General features: G+C 36.4%; 1 protein-coding gene across 3 annotated transcripts in view; it reads left to right on the top strand.

Annotated features, from left to right (window-relative positions):
• The window catches only part of MYCBP2 (MYC binding protein 2), a 171,357-nt gene that overhangs the window by 138,493 nt on the left and 15,687 nt on the right, over positions 1–17,177 (top strand). For all 3 annotated transcript variants that reach the window (XM_040055506.2, XM_040055504.2, XM_058419388.1), the window contains 15 exons: positions 2,690–4,333; positions 5,226–5,395; positions 5,786–6,030; positions 6,700–6,867; positions 8,564–8,721; positions 9,137–9,336; positions 9,615–9,764; positions 10,968–11,128; positions 11,834–11,990; positions 12,600–12,824; positions 13,456–13,521; positions 14,728–14,967; positions 15,111–15,209; positions 15,816–15,896; positions 16,500–16,766. In XM_040055506.2, coding sequence (XP_039911440.1) covers positions 2,690–4,333; positions 5,226–5,395; positions 5,786–6,030; positions 6,700–6,867; positions 8,564–8,721; positions 9,137–9,336; positions 9,615–9,764; positions 10,968–11,128; positions 11,834–11,990; positions 12,600–12,824; positions 13,456–13,521; positions 14,728–14,967; positions 15,111–15,209; positions 15,816–15,896; positions 16,500–16,766 — 4,031 coding nt within the window. The remainder of the gene's footprint in view (positions 1–2,689; positions 4,334–5,225; positions 5,396–5,785; positions 6,031–6,699; positions 6,868–8,563; positions 8,722–9,136; positions 9,337–9,614; positions 9,765–10,967; positions 11,129–11,833; positions 11,991–12,599; positions 12,825–13,455; positions 13,522–14,727; positions 14,968–15,110; positions 15,210–15,815; positions 15,897–16,499; positions 16,767–17,177) is intronic.

Raw genomic sequence — 17,177 nt, 5'->3', positions numbered from 1 at the left:
TTTTTGGGGGTTTTTTTTGGTTTTTTTGGGGGGGTTCTCCTTCCATTCATTTTCATTTCATTCATGTAATAAAATGTTTTGAAAGTGAACGTTCAAGTTTGGTATTTGTTGGGAGCTCATCTGATGTAATCATTCAGTGTTGCCTTCCTGAATTGCAGCAGCTCCATGATACGCAATCTAGCTGTCTCTGCTTTGTAAAATGGAAAAGTGACTGTTAGTCTAATTTCACCTGTTTTCAAACAATAGGCAAAAGAAGTATATAAGAAGAAACAGGAAATAAAATCATAAAATCTGGGAATTTTTTTTTGCTGTTCTTACAGACAACAAAGTAGCTTGCTCTTTTATGTGGTTTTTCGTTTGGGAGATTTTTCTTCTTGTGCTGATACTCTTGAACGCTACTTAGGATTATTTATCTCTATATGTGCAAATCCAAACCTTTGTTTTTTTGAAAAACAAAATACTTTTGTTGTTGGAAGCCATTGTTACGTTATGCCTTTCATAAGCAGTTTTACTCCGGAATGTTTCCTTCATTTGTATCTGCTAATCTTTCATGTCCTTTAAATTTGATACTTTGCTGAATGGCTTGAAGCGTTCTGTGTCCTCTAAAATGATTGTCCTCTTTCCACTTTTTTTTTTTTTTTCCCTCTTTTATGAGGCATTCTGTAAAAGTTTCAATCTAAAGTATTTTCTCATCTGGCAGACTGGGGAAAATGTGTATGAAAGTAATTCAGATTTGCATTTCAGAATTCATCTGTCACAAAATAAGCATCTCAAAATAGCTCATTAGTCAAACTGGTGAATAACTAAGCTGGAACGGTTGAAATGCTTGGACTGATATTTCTGAAACTTTTTTTTTTTTCCTGCAAGAACAGTCATTTTATAAATCACAATTATTTCATGCCTTCCTATTACACCTCCCCCCTCCAAGTGGAAAACAATTATGGAACTTGTGAAAATAAAGACAGATTAGACTCTCAAAATTTATCAGGATGATAAATACTTGAGATACTCATTATATTCTACTGCTTACATTTGATGCATTATTCCTGAATATAGACACAATATTTCTTCTCTGCTCAGAAAAATATGAACTGCCACGTCTTGGGAAGGCAGGAGACTAACTTTCATTATATTCCAATATAATTCATTACCTTCATTTTCCTGTTATTGTTAATTTTATTGTAAGGTATTTAAATAAGGAAATAGCAAATAATATTTTTTGTAACCTGAGGAAGCATCTTGGTTGCTAAATTTTGCTCTAAATTTTTCTTTCTTTTTTTTTTTTTTTTTTAATGTTGTGAGAGATAATAGTAGGAAAAAAACGCATCTGTGTGTTTTCTAGCACAGGAGTAAGGGTTGGTAATTGAGAACTGCATGAGGTTCCTTCAGATCCCATAATGCATAAGAATGTTGACACTGATTTCACATCTAATACTGAAGGTACTAAGTAAAAGGTGACTGTCTGTCCTGTTCCCATTAGAAATCGAGGCTTCAATTTGCAAATATTCTCTGATTAATTGAAACTTCATTTTTTAACAAATACTTGTTTTCCTAAAAATACGCCCAGATAAGTACAAATAACTTTTTAATGTCTAGAAAAGTAAAATATTTCTAAGTACTGTGTCCTAATTCTGCAGGCCTTACTAGGGAAACACTTCTCATGTTTGACAAATGAAAACCCATTCAAATCAAAAGGATTTAACTCTGCTTTCAAGATTTTGCAGTGTAAGGATTTATGAAGAGACTGCTGCATTAACTGCTGCATTGCTTGCCAGTAATTCCCATATTTCTTGGATTAGTTTTCAAAATACAATTCTACAAGAGAGACTTGGTTCACAGAGGTATCAGAAACAGATCGCCTTAATAAGCTACTTTTTGCATATACTTGTTCTGTGTGTACTTGTACTAAGCTACCTGTAGTTCTTATAGCTCTTGTAGTCTTACAGTTCTGTAGATTATTATATGTACAATGTCAGTGTGCATAGGAACAATAAATTAGTGCATCAGAGTTGGAGGACATCATTGATTATCATTGGCCATTCAACTTGTGATTGAAAATAGTTGTTTTGGAGGGGGGGTTAAGTGTTTTGGTAGTAGAACATTGAATAGATTGTGGACTTTAAAAAGTCGATTCCATAGATTATCAGTTTGAGTAGTTTTGAGCATATTTGCAAGCCTCTCGCCCAATTTGCCTTACTAACAGTGTTTACTTCCTACAATTCCTGACTTATGAGCATTAAAGAAAATAAATCTGGCAATACACTTGATCTCTATGCAAGTCTCATGTTGCAGTCAGCTTGTCAGACATTGAGATAACATATAAATGGTCCCTGCTTTCTGTTGCAACTGTGGTAAATTTAGTTAACTCCTGGAATTTTATCTAAGGGTGTAAATTGTGCTTCTTTCACTAGTGTTTTGTAGAAAGAGTGAGCTGTGCCTTTTGATACCTCCATAGTAGTGTTGTCTTTGTAAAAATTTCCTAACACTTATTTCTGTGTATCTTTGGGAAGAGAAATGTATCAAAAGTATTCAAGGGGGGAAAAAGATCCCTTCATGTTTGCTTTCATTTTGATGTGAACGGAAGCATGTGTTTGATCTTTATCTTGTGTTCAGGCCTTTAGTCCTTGTTTTGTGCTATTAAAGGTGTCACTGTCAACGTGTAACAGTTCAATTATGAAATATTATACAGGTGACCGAATGAATTTCACAGGAGCTGCTAGGCCGATTTCTCCAGCAGGGAAATCAGACATGTCATCAAAACACAGAGCTGACTGCAGGTCACCCAAGCTTGATGTGCGAATGAACAGAGCCGCCGCCGAGCAGAAGAAACCCAGAAATACCGATGGCTTATCAGCCAGCGAGTGTCTGATGCTGAAATCGGACGCCGCAAAGCTGCGCTCAGACTCGCACAGCAGATCCTTGTCCCCAAATCATAACACTTTGCAGACACTAAAAACTGATGGAAGAACAACTCCTGGTCTGAGAGCCGAGTCTCCAGGGCCAGGAACCCGGTCGTCTTCTCCAAAGACAAAGACGCTTACAGGCATTAGATCTGGTGCTAGTTCTCCACGATCCTCATCACCCCATGACAAAACTCTACCTCAGAAAGCTTCATCCCCTGTAAAAACAAAGCTTGACCCTCCTCGAGAACGCTCCAAATCAGATTCTTACACGTTAGATCCAGACACCCTTCGCAAAAAGAAAGTGCCACTAACAGAACCCTTGAGGGGGAGGTCCACTTCACCCAAACCAAAAATCATTGCAAAAGATGGAAAACCTGCACCAGAAACTGAAAACAGAGCTCCTTCCCCTCATGTCGTACAAGAAAATCTTCACAGCGAGGTAGTGGAAGTCTGTACTTCAAGTACTTTAAAGACTGACAGCATTACAGACACCACCTGTGAAGACAACACCGAATTCAGAAGTCTGGACGATGCTTCTAATAAAGTTCATTTCAGCATTGGAAAAGCACCACTGAAGGATGAGCAAGACATGAGAGCGTCTCCAAAAGTGAGCCGTAAATGTGCTGGCAGGCACACAAGACCCAAAAAGGAGAAATCCAACTTCCTTTTCAAAGGAGATGGATCAAAGCCCGTAGAGCCTGCCAAGCAAGCAATGTCACCTTCTGTTGCAGAATGTGCTCGAGCCGTATTTGCCGCATTTCTTTGGCATGAAGGAATAGTTCACGATGCCATGGCATGCTCATCCTTTTTGAAGTTTAATCCAGAACTGTCCAAAGAGCATGCACCCATACGAAGCAGTCTTACTCAACAGCCTGCAGAGGAAAAAGAAACCAAGTTGAAAAATAGGCATTCATTGGAAATATCATCTGCTCTTAACATGTTCAACATCTCACCTCATGGACCAGATATATCTAAAATGGGTAGCATCAATAAAAACAAAGTCCTCTCGATGTTAAAAGAACCGCCTCTGCATGAAAAGTGTGAGGATGGAAAAGCTGAAACTACCTCCTTTGAAACATCCAGTCATCACACAATGAAATCTAAGTCTCCTCTTCCATTAACACTGCAGCACTTAGTAGCTTTCTGGGAAGATATTTCTTTAGCAACTATTAAAGCAGCTTCCCAAAACATGATTTTTCCAAGTCCTGGTTCTTGTGCAGTGTTAAAGAAGAAGGAAAGTGACAAAGATAACAAGAAAGCCAAAAAGGAGAAAAAGAAAAAAGAAAAGGTTGAGGCTAGGCCAAGGGGAAATCTTTTTGGTGAGATGGCCCAGCTTGCAGTGGGAGGACCTGAAAAAGACACCATCTGCGAGCTGTGTGGAGAGTCCCATCCATATCCAGTGACTTACCACATGAGACAAGCGCATCCAGGTAAGACTCAGTATTTTTATTTCCCATGTTTATCCATAAAGTGTATTCCGCACACGTTTTGGTGTTAGCGTTACAAAAATGTGTCAGGCTATCCTTTTTATTATATACACTAAATTAAAAGCTACACTTGCATACAGATTATTTGCACATCTTTGTATGTAATTTTAAGTAGTTATGGATCTAAAGTTTCAAAGTTGTTTGGAACAAGGTCAGAATAATGCTCTCACTTTACAGTAGCTCTTCAGAAGCATTCCATGTTTGACACCTTAGGATTTGAAACTGTGGTAGAGAAAATTGAAAATAAAAAATGAGATTGGCTGGTTAAGGTCTGTATTGACAGAAGTTTTCTTTTACTATGCTACTATCAAGAGCAGAAAACTTCTGTCTTCTGTGTCAGTACTGGGTATCAGTAACTTAGTATTTTTTATGTATTTGTTGGTATGTACTTTTTTTTAATCTCTGTGTGTGTGCAGAGTTAAAGTCCTGAATCTTTCTGAGAAACTCCAATCAGTGAAAGAATATCCTCAATTCCTTCTTAACCTTTGTTAGCTGGGAGGCGAGATTTTTATGTTTGTTAAATTAAAGCTATTGTTGGCTAACTTATAATACTGACCTTACTATAACTTGGCTGTCTGAATAGAGAGCTCATGCTTCAGACAAGTTCTTTATAAGAACTTGAAAATTATGGTGCATTTGTATTCTTTGGACACTCGCGGGACACATGGACAAGAGCAGAGAAGAACCTTGATTTGTAACCAATTCAGACATACAGAAAAGTAGAAAATTAGGCCAGGAAAAGACAAGCATCTTCCTTTCTCCGCTCTTCATCCCTCAAGAATAGAGTAAGAATCCTTCTTTTGAAATAACTTGTTCTCACCTTTCCCTGATGTAGGTTGTGGCCGCTACGCAGGTGGCCAAGGTTACAACAGCATCGGGCACTTCTGTGGAGGATGGGCTGGGAATTGTGGCGATGGTGGCATTGGAGGGAGCACGTGGTACTTGGTGTGCGATCGATGCAGAGAAAAGTATCTCCGTGAAAAGCAAGCAGCAGCAAGAGAGAAGGTATTTTCAGCTCATATATTTAACTTTCTATCTGCTTAATAGTGCTGTGTTTTTAATGGGAGTCATACAAAAGGTGTTTTCTTGAACTGATCTTCAGGGACTAACTTCAAAATCTTGCTTAAAGTATGCAAATATGTTGATGTTAACGTTGCTAATTTAACTTTATTTTTTAAACTAAACTTTTTGAAACTTTTTGCATGCAAAATTAATCCTAAGGCAAATGTCAAAACTATCAGCTGTTGATAAATGTTTGCAAAGGTAGGAAAGGAATAGAGATGTTTTTTCATAGAAAATATTTTACAGCAGGTAGAATTAAGCAGCTCTATTGTGAGCTAGGTTGTCAGACTTTCCTGTGGTGAATTTAATTATGCCTTATTTAAATTTATCTAGATTAAACAATCTAGGAGAAAACCAATGCAAGTTAAGACACCTCGTGCCTTGCCAACTATGGAAGCTCATCAAGTGATTAAAGCCAATGCGCTGTATTTACTGTCACTGAGTAGTGCTGCTGAGCCCAGTATCCTCTGCTATAACCCTGCAAAAGCATTCCAATCTCAGCTTCCCAGTCTCAAAGAAGGAATTTCTGAAGACTTTCCCATTAAGATGCCATGTCTCTATCTACAGACACTAGCAAGGTAATTACAGGAAGTGTATGAATATACACACATCTGTGTAGAGTGTTGGATAAAAATGTGTGTGTAAAGTAAACTAAAACTTACATAGAAAAAGACATATTTTCCTAATTCTTCGTGATGTTTTTTCTTCTTTTTTGATCCATAATCTTGTTCAATTTTTTAGATTGTATTTTCTCCAAGAGTCGGATATGCCCTAAGTAGCTTTCGAATACTAAATATTTTATAACAGTTTCAGTTTCTGTCCAAAGAATTCTGAATATCCCAAGGAGTTTAACTTAGTGTGTTAGTAGCAGACATACGTGCTACTTTTTTCTCTTCGCTTATAAAAATAGTAAAAAGGAATTCAGAACGCTTGTGCTTTCTTGGTAGTTCTAAGTAAATTTCACTGTAGTGTCTCATGTTTATGTTGGGTAGACATTTGGACCCAAAATACACTCTGGAAATACCAGATGAGAATACTAAAAGATGGAACAGGGTGATCCCCACTACTGTTGATCGAGAAAGTGTTCATGGAAGATACACTGGCATTCAAGTCACAACCAGCTTAAAAGCATTGATAGGTGAAGAGTAAGTGAATAGTGATGGCTTACAAAGTGTATTGGCAAAAGACTTTTGTGTTTCAGCAATTTTTGTTCTTTAATCCTAATTTAAAAATCTCATTTGGTGTAGGCATCATCATGAAAATTTTGTTGGGTATCAGGATGACAACCTCTTCCAGGATGAGATGAGATACTTGCGCTCAACTTCAGTACCTGCGCCGTACATCTCCGTTACTCCTGACGCAAGCCCTAATGTCTTTGAAGAGCCAGAAAGTAACATGAAATCTATGCCCCCAAGGTACTTCCCTTGTAATTCTAGGTGCTGCACACAAATGTTAAAGCAGTAGCATAACACTAATTTAAAAAAAAGGAAAAAAAAAAAAAAAAAAAAGGAAAACATTGCTGCAGTTAAGAAGCTAAAGTATAGATCGGGCTCTGAAATGGCAGCATAAAAGCCAAAAGCACATGAAGCTGTAGTTAGGAAATTTTCAGTGAAACATAGCATATCAAGTGTATTTTCAACTGTTAACTGTGGAATATGTTTGAATGTGTAAATACAGGAGGAATATACAAATCAAATTTTTCCTGTTCTTCAATCCAATTACTTCTCTCTAGAAAGATCCTAGGTTTACAAGCCAAATACAAAAAAAAATATTTGTTCAGTTGATAAGGATTCATAGCATACAGAGAAATTTATCCCTTGCCTTTACTTCCTGCCTGCTTATTTTCCCCTAGAGAAAAATTTTCTACAATCTACAGAACTGAAGAAGTGATCTAAAGATCAATAATCCAAGTACTGTAACTGTTGCAAATTCCTTGAAAATGTAGTAGGGGGGTTTTTTTAACTCTATATCTGTTCTTTACCACAACTGATTGAGTGCAGATTAATGGCCTTTTTGAAAGGAAGTATCTGTTGTTCTCCTTTCAGGATTTCATTCTGAAGGGAAGTTTGAATAGGAGGAAATTTCATTACCTTACTCTTTTCAAAGCAGCTGCTGCTGCTTAGTTCTGTAGGACATATAAATGTCACTGAAGAAATGACAATGCTGTCTAGGACCAAGAGTGCTAGATGGTTTCTGTCAGGTTAAGCCACTTTCTTGTCTTGTTAAGTTAACTGTGATCTAATTCAAGCAAGTATAAAAATTTTGTTTCGCCAGGAAAAAAATGGCTCTTACTATTAAATAATAGTCCAGAATCTACTTAGATGCTCAGTGTTTTCAGATGTCAGTGATTCCTCATATTGTAGTGAGGATGTAATGAAGAGAAAATTTGCTTCTAATCTGTTTTTATTTCAATTTGTTGTATTTCATACTGACTGCACAAATAGTTTATTGGAATACTGCAATCTATAATGTAGTCTTTTCAGAAATAGAACTTTTCTAACAAAACTCCTTAAGAGTGCATCGTATTGGTATATTCCTTTATTAAAACTGTGGACACCATGGTCTCCTGAGGCCTATAGGGACAGCATAAGCTGGGAGTCCTTCTGCAGACTGTAAGAAGTCCACTGAAGGTAAGGAGTAAAACATGCCAGAGGTATAGCTGTAGCAATTCGAATTTGACTTTAAGGCTAATGATGTTGGAACTATTACTTCACATAAAGTTCTAAATTTCAGTTGGCTTGCGTATTAAAAATTCACTTCATAGATGTTTTCACATGCATTCTCAGGAGAAGTTTGATCTGAAACTTCAATTTAGGCATGATCTGAATGTTTGTATCTCTTTAAAAGAAATACCTAAGTTCTTGGTACTCATCGTGTCCATCATTACATTTGTTTATAAGGCACTTGCATGCTTTTTCACCATGTGTAATTCTAATATGTGCTCCTTCTTTTCCAGCATTTAAGCAGTTGTTAGGTACATAAGACTAAGTTTCATGCAGTAGTAACATTGTGATTATGAAATGCATGTATCCTTATTAATTATTGGTGTATAGTTTAGATATACTCCATGTATTTGTTAATGGGTGTATTACTTCACTGATTTCTTTGTAGTTTGGAAACCAGTCCAATCACAGATACAGATCTTGCGAAGCGCACAGTCTTTCAAAGATCATATTCAGTTGTTGCATCAGAATATGACAAGCAGCACTCAATTTTGCCAGCACGTGTCAAGGCAATCCCCAGGAGGCGAGTCAACAGCGGAGATGCGGGTAAGAGCCCAGACGTCAGAAGCAGGGAGGAATGATTCAAGGATCTGATTTTCATGGAAACTGTAGAAAAATGTATTCTTTATAAATACACGTAGTGACTTTTTAGTTATGAAACAAAATAATAGTAAACATTAGGTGTTTGGTAATCGGCACAGAATTAGCTTAGAATTGGATTAGGATTTAGCGTAATTCTAAAATTTGTGGTGAATCTTCTGTGCCTGATTTAGAAGTGAAGGTGGTATTTTCTTTCTCAGTTGAAGTATCATGTTTCCATATTGCAATTTAAATACGGTTTTGTCTCAGAAAAAATAAAGTCAATTCTAAAAGTGCTCTATTGCTTTTCATTTTTACTGTGGCTATAAAATTGAAATGCACAAGGAATCTAATGTGTACATATTTTTATGCTTTTGAATAGAAGTGGGGTCCTCTCTCCTGAGACATCCATCTCCTGAACTTTCTCGGTTAATCTCCGCCCACAGCTCTCTTTCCAAAGGAGAGAGAAATTTCCAGTGGCCAGTATTGGCATTTGTAATCCAGCATCATGATCTGGAAGGACTTGAAATAGCAATGAAACAAGCCTTACGGAAATCTGCTTGCCGAGTCTTTGCCATGGAGGTATTCATGTCCTGATGTTCTTGAATGATTAAAATAAGGTGGTCGTAAATTCTGTTTCGGAATATTTTTTTAAGCTTATGCTACCTTCCCTGTAATATAGTTGCCATTTCAATAAGCTGTTTTAGCTACAGAGCAATAATGTTTTACTTGAAGACCTTTGCATTATTATTTGCCTGTCTAAATCATCAGTACACCTCCTTACATAAATGCTTTAGAAAATGGTTTTCCTCCAGGTTTGCTTAACCAGTTGATAACTCCTTGTATGTAATTTGTTTTAGGCCTTCAACTGGCTTCTTTGTAATGTCATTCAAACAACTTCTCTTCATGATATTTTATGGCATTTTGTGGCTTCCCTGACTCCTGCACCTGTAGAGCCTGAAGAAGAAGAGGATGAAGAAAATAAATCAAATAAAGAAAATGCAGAACAAGTAAGTGAGTTTCTGCTGATTTTGTAAGCAAATTAGAAATTCTTCCATGTGAAAGAAAAAATTCCTTAATCCTCCCTCTGTGAAACAAAACCTTAAATTGTAGTTGAATTCATGCTGTAGCTATAGATTAATTTTTCTTCTCAGTCATTGCTTTCTATGTGCTGATGAATCACGAGGTCTTCTAAAGCCATACTTTTTTAGTATTCATGGGAAATAAGAAAGCACAAAAACCCCACAAGTATATTGCTAATCCATTTAAAAACATGACCATTTGCTTCTTATTCCTCCTTTGCCTTGCAACAAGAGAGAGAAGAGTAAATATTTTTTGTGGTTTGGTTTAATGTGTCTTTCAGTGTTCTAAGAAAAGTCCATAGTTATTTATAACAGTGCATAGTTAACTTATGTACTGCTGTGTATGTGTATATATAAAAATAATTAAATAAGTAATTAAATGTGCATTAAGTCTACTTAATTTAGTGATTTAAGAAAAATCTATAGTTCTGAAAATGTAGCATGCAAAATGCTGTAGTCTAGTCTAACATATCATACTTCCAAAAGACATCTTCACACAACCTCTTCTAGATTTAGCTCTGACTTAAAACATTATCATGGCCACAATGAATAGCTAAAAAAAAAAAAAATCATGCCAATGCTGTCAATAAGTCAGGATAATCTTTATCACTTCAAATCTAATCCAGTTTTGAAATTAGTTGTTCTGAAATTAGTCTTTTCAGCAGTGTAACCTGGTACACTGCTGTTCTGATACTGGCACACCTTAACTAAGAAATATTATTATTATTACAGCTCTAATGAAATGCAGCAACTGATAACATTAGCTTAGTTTGTAAGTTTGCTATGGCTGGATTTTGCTGCTCAGATAAAGCTGGTTTCAACTACTGGAATATGTTATTTATTTATGGTTTGTTTCTTTGTTTTCAAATTATTGCAGTGTAACGCTTCAAATTTTTGAATCATGAGAAATACGCGGCAGTATACAATATACTTCCCAAATTCCCAGTTTGTGAGGCTCATGTGTAACTTACTGTAAAAACTCTCAAACTCTCTGCCAGGAACTGTGTCAAGTTCAATTCATTGGAAGATTGTTGCAGTTACTCTTAAAGCAAATAGCAGAAATGTTTTTGTTTGCTTAACCTTTTGTCTCAGAAAGCCTGATAATAACAAACAAATTGCTTTGCTCTGTAGGAAAAAGACACGCGAGTGTGTGAACACCCATTGTCGGATATAGTGATAGCTGGGGAAGCTGCTCACCCCTTACCCCACACTTTCCATCGCCTTCTTCAGACAATCTCTGATCTTATGATGTCTCTTCCCAGTGGTAGTGCATTACAGCAAATGGCCTTAAGGTAAGCACAAATCAAGAAAATTCTTGAAAAGGCTGGAAGTGTCAAATTCTGGGTTAAAAGATTTTACACTGTAAATAGGATGCTTGAAAGCTTTGTGCGAGAAGGAGCGTGTCTGTCCTTACCAGTAGGGAAGAGATACATAGAAGACACTTATATGTTTATACATGGAAAGAGTGTAAAAGACTTTATAGAGAGTAAAGTACTTTCTTTTAAATTCTATACTGTGTCCACTATGAAAAAGAAAACATCTTACAGAAAAATACAGTAGGATCTACATGGAAAGAGTGTAAAAGACTTTATAGAGAGTAAAGTACTTTCTTTTAAATTCTATACTGTGTCTACTATGAAAAAGAAAACATCTTACAGAAAAATACAGTAGGATCTACGTGTATGTGCATGGTAGTGTAGTACCGTTAGCACAGAAATCTGTCACCTGGAGAGTATCTTCAAACTTGGAGATTTTTTCTGTGTATTTGTCTCAAAGGTACAAAACGAATAATAGTTGCATTTGCTATTAAAATCCTAAGAAAAGTTTATTCCAGCTTTCTTCAAAATGGTACACTAGAAACATTTGATATCCTCCAAAATTTGAAGCTAAATGTTTATAGAAGATACTTTGAGAAGCAAAAATGTAATTAATATTTCATGTGTAAATTGTCTCTTGCCAACATTCAAAATTTGAAAGTCAACTAAATGTGTTTTCAGGTGTTGGAGTCTTAAATTCAAACAATCTGATCACCAGTTCCTGCACCAGAGCAATGTTTTTCATCATATCAACAACATTTTGTCTAAATCTGATGATGGAGATAGTGAAGAGAGTTTCAGTATCAGCGTCCAGTCTGGTTTTGAAGTCATGAGTCAGGCAAGTATTACAGCTCTGGCTTAGAAGCAGAGATCATTTGTGAGCAGTCTGTACTTGAGATGATGATTCTCTTTAAATTAAAAGATTCCTTATTGCAATGTCGTATTTCCTTGAATGTATCTCAGTTTGGGATCTTGTCCTTGCTATTTAGCTTTAGGTTCAAATATTGACCCTTTGCCTGTGTATCACTGAAACCTAAATTTTGGAGCAGTGCTTGTAAATGCTTGCTTGCAAGTAAAGTTTTTGGGGAATGTCATGGAGCTGGTTAACTTTTTAAATAATTGTGTACTTCCAGCTCTTCTTTACTTACATCTTTTTCCTTCTGTTATTCCAAGGAGCATGAATTTATACTTCTGTTTAATATTTTTTAAATGTTTTCTTCCATTTACTAATATATATTTAGGCATTTGCTAATATATTCAGTTCTTAGCTATTAATGTTTCCTTTGGTTTAAAGGAAATAATTTGAATAATTTGAATCAATAAAGGACAAATTTATTGGAGAGCACATTTGTCAAAACAGAAATGTCTGCGTGGTTTTAAAATGTAAATCATGTCTGTATTTGGGCTTACTCTCAAGTATATTTAAAATTTCCATTTGTTTTCACAGGAACTGTGTATAGTAGTTTGCCTGAAAGACCTAACTAGCATTGTTGACATTAAAACATCAAGCCGACCTGCCATGATTGGTAGTTTAACAGATGGGTCTACAGAAACGTTTTGGGAGTCAGGAGATGAGGACAAAAACAAGACTAAAAACATCACAATCAACTGTGTAAAAGGAATCAATGCACGTTACGTCTGTGTTCATGTAGACAATTCCAGAGATCTTGGGGTAAGAGGAAAATAGAACTGTCTCTCATTGAAGGTGTACAGTCCAAGCTGTGTGTGTTTATCAATCAAGGAGTGCTGTTTTCTTTGTCAGTTATTCTAAGTCAGAATAATTCAGAGTAATTCTAATTCAGAAGTTCACATTTCAAAGTAAAGTTTTCAAGTCCTGTGATTTAAAAAGCAGGAACTGTTATGATCAGACCAGACTGCCTGAATTTGCAGTTACATAAAACTGAAACTGGAAAACTTAATTCTTAGTGGCATGTTCTACTTCAGATGCATTTTCAGTCATTTAATTATTTTAAGTTTCTTTTCTTGCTCCTGGTTTCTGCAGAAGCATTGAAATAAGGAGCTGTCATGAAATCCAGATTTTCTAGACTTTCTGCATTCTTTTTTATTGATCTGTACAGCAGTATTACATGTATATCAATGTTTCAACTACAGCTTTTAATACAAAGAGTAGACTATGTTAGAGAGCTGTCTTTTGGAATTCTTGGTCCTTGCTTTAGATCACGGGCATTTTTTTGTAATGAAGCAATTTTTCTTGTTGATGTATGTACTCTCCTAATACAGAAGAAGTAGTCAGAATTGCCTCAGTTGAAATGTTTCATTCTTATTTTGCTTGTTTGTTGCAGAACAAAGTGACTTCCATGACCTTCCTAACTGGCAAGGCAGTTGAAGATCTCTGCAGAATAAAGCAGGTAAACATTTTAACAGTTGACATAGAAAAATTGCTGTCATTTCTTTGTGCACATACCAGAGATATTTCTGAGCAAATAGTTTCCATTTCTTACAGTAGATAAATTACTTTGCAAATATCAGACATCACGCTAAGACTTGGAAAATACTGTATTATTAATGACAGAATTCAGCTATATGTGCTGACTGTTGATCAAGCTTTTACTCTTCTACTGAAACAGAACAGGGTTATGTAAAATCTTCCTTAGTTTAATACAGTTTTAATTACTTCATGGTAACTTATCCTTTCAGCTGTAGAAGGTTTCCAAAAAGGACTCCCAGAACACAGGCGGGGACTGATTCAGCTTTGCTCCCTCTTTGCTCTGGCACTTTTCCAGCAGCTTTTTACCTTCCAGTACACCCACTTCCTGTATCCTGTCTCGTGGTATTAAAAAAGAAACTAGCCTTGTCTGCTGCAGCACAGTTCCATGCAGACACTGAGAATTAATATAGAAATGGAAAAGAACAAATATCAACTTGATTATAAATGAGCCTATGGATTGGAGAGAGGGCTCACTTGGCTCAGGGCTTGGGTTTCTCTGAGCAGTGATGTGAGGCACTGCACCCTATCATTGCTTGGTTTCCAGTAGTGGTATTGCAGTTTCATGTGAAATACATGATTTCATATTGTAATTTTTTTTTTTAACAGTACTTATTTTAAAATAAACTTAATTTGATGCAGTTCATCTCCCTTTTTTACAGATAAGTCCTTCTTGTCTTGGTGAGGGTAGCAAATCCTGACTGTGACAGAGTAACAACAAATTTAGCAGGGGTTTGTGTGAATAGAGATGAAATAATGTATCTAATGATAATTGTGTGTTATATTTTCAGTTAAATTATAGAGGCTGGTTTTTTTCTTTTTTCATAAAAGTGGTTACCAAATATTTGTTTAAGAGTTGTTTTTTTAAATATATGAACTGTTGCATTTGAGGATGAAAGAGAATAGGTAGGTCACTATATCTAATCAGCTTTACAGATAAAACATCAATGTCTATATGCCACTTTTTCATCTGAACTCAGGAGGCTGAATATTTTTATGATTAAACATAAGTCTTACTGCTTAGGTTGAGATTTCCATTACAAGCATAGTATTTGTTATAGTAATATATGATAAGTGACTTTTTGTTTGATGTAATGTCAGTTTCCAACTTTATACTCCTCTTTAATAGGTAGACTTGGATTCAAGACATATTGGCTGGGTAACAAGTGAACTTCCTGGGGGTGATAATCACATCATCAAAATTGAGTTGAAGGGTCCGGAGAACACACTGAGAGTTCGACAAGTAAAAATTCTTGGCTGGAAGGATGGTGAAAGCATTAAAATAGCAGGCCAGATATCTGCAAGCGTGGCTCAACAAAGAAACTGTGAATCTGAGACACTGCGAGTATTCCGACTGATAACATCCCAGGTAGGATTTTAATGATGTGTTTGTTATACAGCTGAAGTTACTATGAATTGTAGACTTTAGGTGCTCTGTGTTTTAATGGGAAATGTCACATCTGCTCAAGTTTATCTTTTGAGATGTGCTATTTATGATTGTCTTTCTTCCAGGTATTTGGGAAACTCATCTCCGGAGATGCTGAGCCAACCCCAGAACAAGAAGAAAAAGCACTGTTGTCTTCCCCTGAAGGAGAAGAAAAAGTACACAATGTATTTATTTGTATTCTATCAATAATACTTTGCTGAAAAAAATGATCCCGGATGATTTTCAGTAGTTGTTCCATTTCTTATGCTGCATAATTTTTAGATCAAAGCAGAAGTAAAATGTCACAATTGCTTATTTTTAAAATATCTTAGTGTATTTTTAGTAGTAAACCATAGTGTCTTCGTTTTAAAGTAAATTATAACTGAGGCATATGCATTCAATGGAAACACCACAGTAATGGTGATGCAAATGATACCTGCAATTACAGAAGTACTTAATACCTGCAGTAATGGTCAGCCTGAAAGTCCTGGCTATTGTCTTTTGCCTCAAGAGACGCTCTGTTAATATGCAGAGAAAAAGTGTGAAGAAACTCCACTTGCTTTGCCTATTATTTCATGTGAGGCTTAAATTCCTCTTACAAAGAGAAAGTGAATACATTGAAGAGGTTTTTATTAAGCATATTTAAATTGATCTTGCTTATATATCTTACTGTAAAAAAAGCTACTAACTTATAGAACACAGTTGTTTGATGCATTCCATGTTAATTGCTACAATAATTAGGAAGTGTCCTTGAAACTTTTGATCTAATATTAAATATGCTTTTTATGAAGGCAACATCAGATGCAGACCTGAAGGAGCACATGGTAGGGATCATATTCAGCCGGAGTAAACTGACAAATTTGCAGAAACAGGTTTGTTCCTTTTGAAATTATTTGAGTATTAAATCTTGTAATAAAGTCTTGTAATAAAAACCCCTAATTTTGCTATGAAGATTTTCACAATAATAGAGCTGTTGATTAATTTTGAAATTTTTTAGTTTAGTAAGTTAAGCAGAATCTACTCTTCTGTTGCTCATCTTTGCGAACATTGTAGTCTCCTAAAAATGCTTTTTATCACGCTATCGTTTCTAAATTTTATTTAATCTTTCTGACTATTGAACTGCATAAGAGATTATTTTAATAGGTGCTTTTTATTTGTGTGTGTTGAGTAGGTGTATTTCTTAGGGGCTTTATGTGGAGCGGTTTTTTAAGCCTGAATTGTATGTAAAAAGCAAAATCAAAGGCAGGATCTGAAATGAAATAAAAAAATAATTTCAATTAAATTTTCCGGAACAAAGGCGAGCAAATTCAGCATTTTATTCTTCATTTGAATTTATGCTAAGAAGCAATTCACGTACGGGCCAAATGTCACAGGTTTCCTGTTTCAGCCATACTTGCCAAGTACTTAAGGCACAACGTTTTGCACTCTCTAGAAGGTTTTAAGCGCTGTTGTGTGTTTGGCTTCCGTTGGGGCAGGTGTGCGCCCACATCGTGCAGGCTATCCGCATGGAGGCGACGCGCGTCCGCGAGGAGTGGGAGCACGCCATCTCCAGCAAGGAGAACGCCAACTCGCAGCCCAGCGACGAGGACGCCTCCTCGGACGCCTACTGCTTCGAGCTGCTCTCCATGGTGCTGGCGCTCAGCGGCTCCAACGTGGGCCGCCAGTACTTGGCGCAGCAGCTCACTCTGCTGCAGGACCTCTTCTCCCTGCTGCACACCGCTTCTCCCAGGGTGCAGAGGCAGGTCGGTGCTGGCCGCTCCTCCAATGCCTTGGTATTCCTAAAAAGTGTCTTCAGAATCCTGAAATCACGTGCTTGATAAAAATACGGAATTTCTTTTGGGAATCGAAGTGTCGGGTTTTAGGGTGTTTGGGGTTTTTTTAATAAGTAGAGCGTGGGAGAAATATCTGTCGAACCGCAGCACAGTGGTTTTTCAGTATTTCATATTAAGTGTGTGTAATGCCCACGTAGCCTGTGTAGGCAAGATGGGAGGTTCTTAATTACCAGAGTCTGTTATGGATCTGGCATGAGTCCTCAGCATCTGTGTCTTACACTCAGGCTCTAAGTGTAGTAGTGTGGAACTAGACAGCTCCTTTCTACTCTTGGTATCCTCAAGGTGAGTTTTAATATCTGTTTCTTTCTGAATTTGAGTGTT

This window comes from Hirundo rustica, chromosome 2 (genome assembly GCF_015227805.2).
Source record: "Hirundo rustica isolate bHirRus1 chromosome 2, bHirRus1.pri.v3, whole genome shotgun sequence".
Classification (NCBI taxonomy): domain Eukaryota; kingdom Metazoa; phylum Chordata; class Aves; order Passeriformes; family Hirundinidae; genus Hirundo; species Hirundo rustica.
This window is presented reverse-complemented; position numbering and strand designations above follow the sequence as displayed.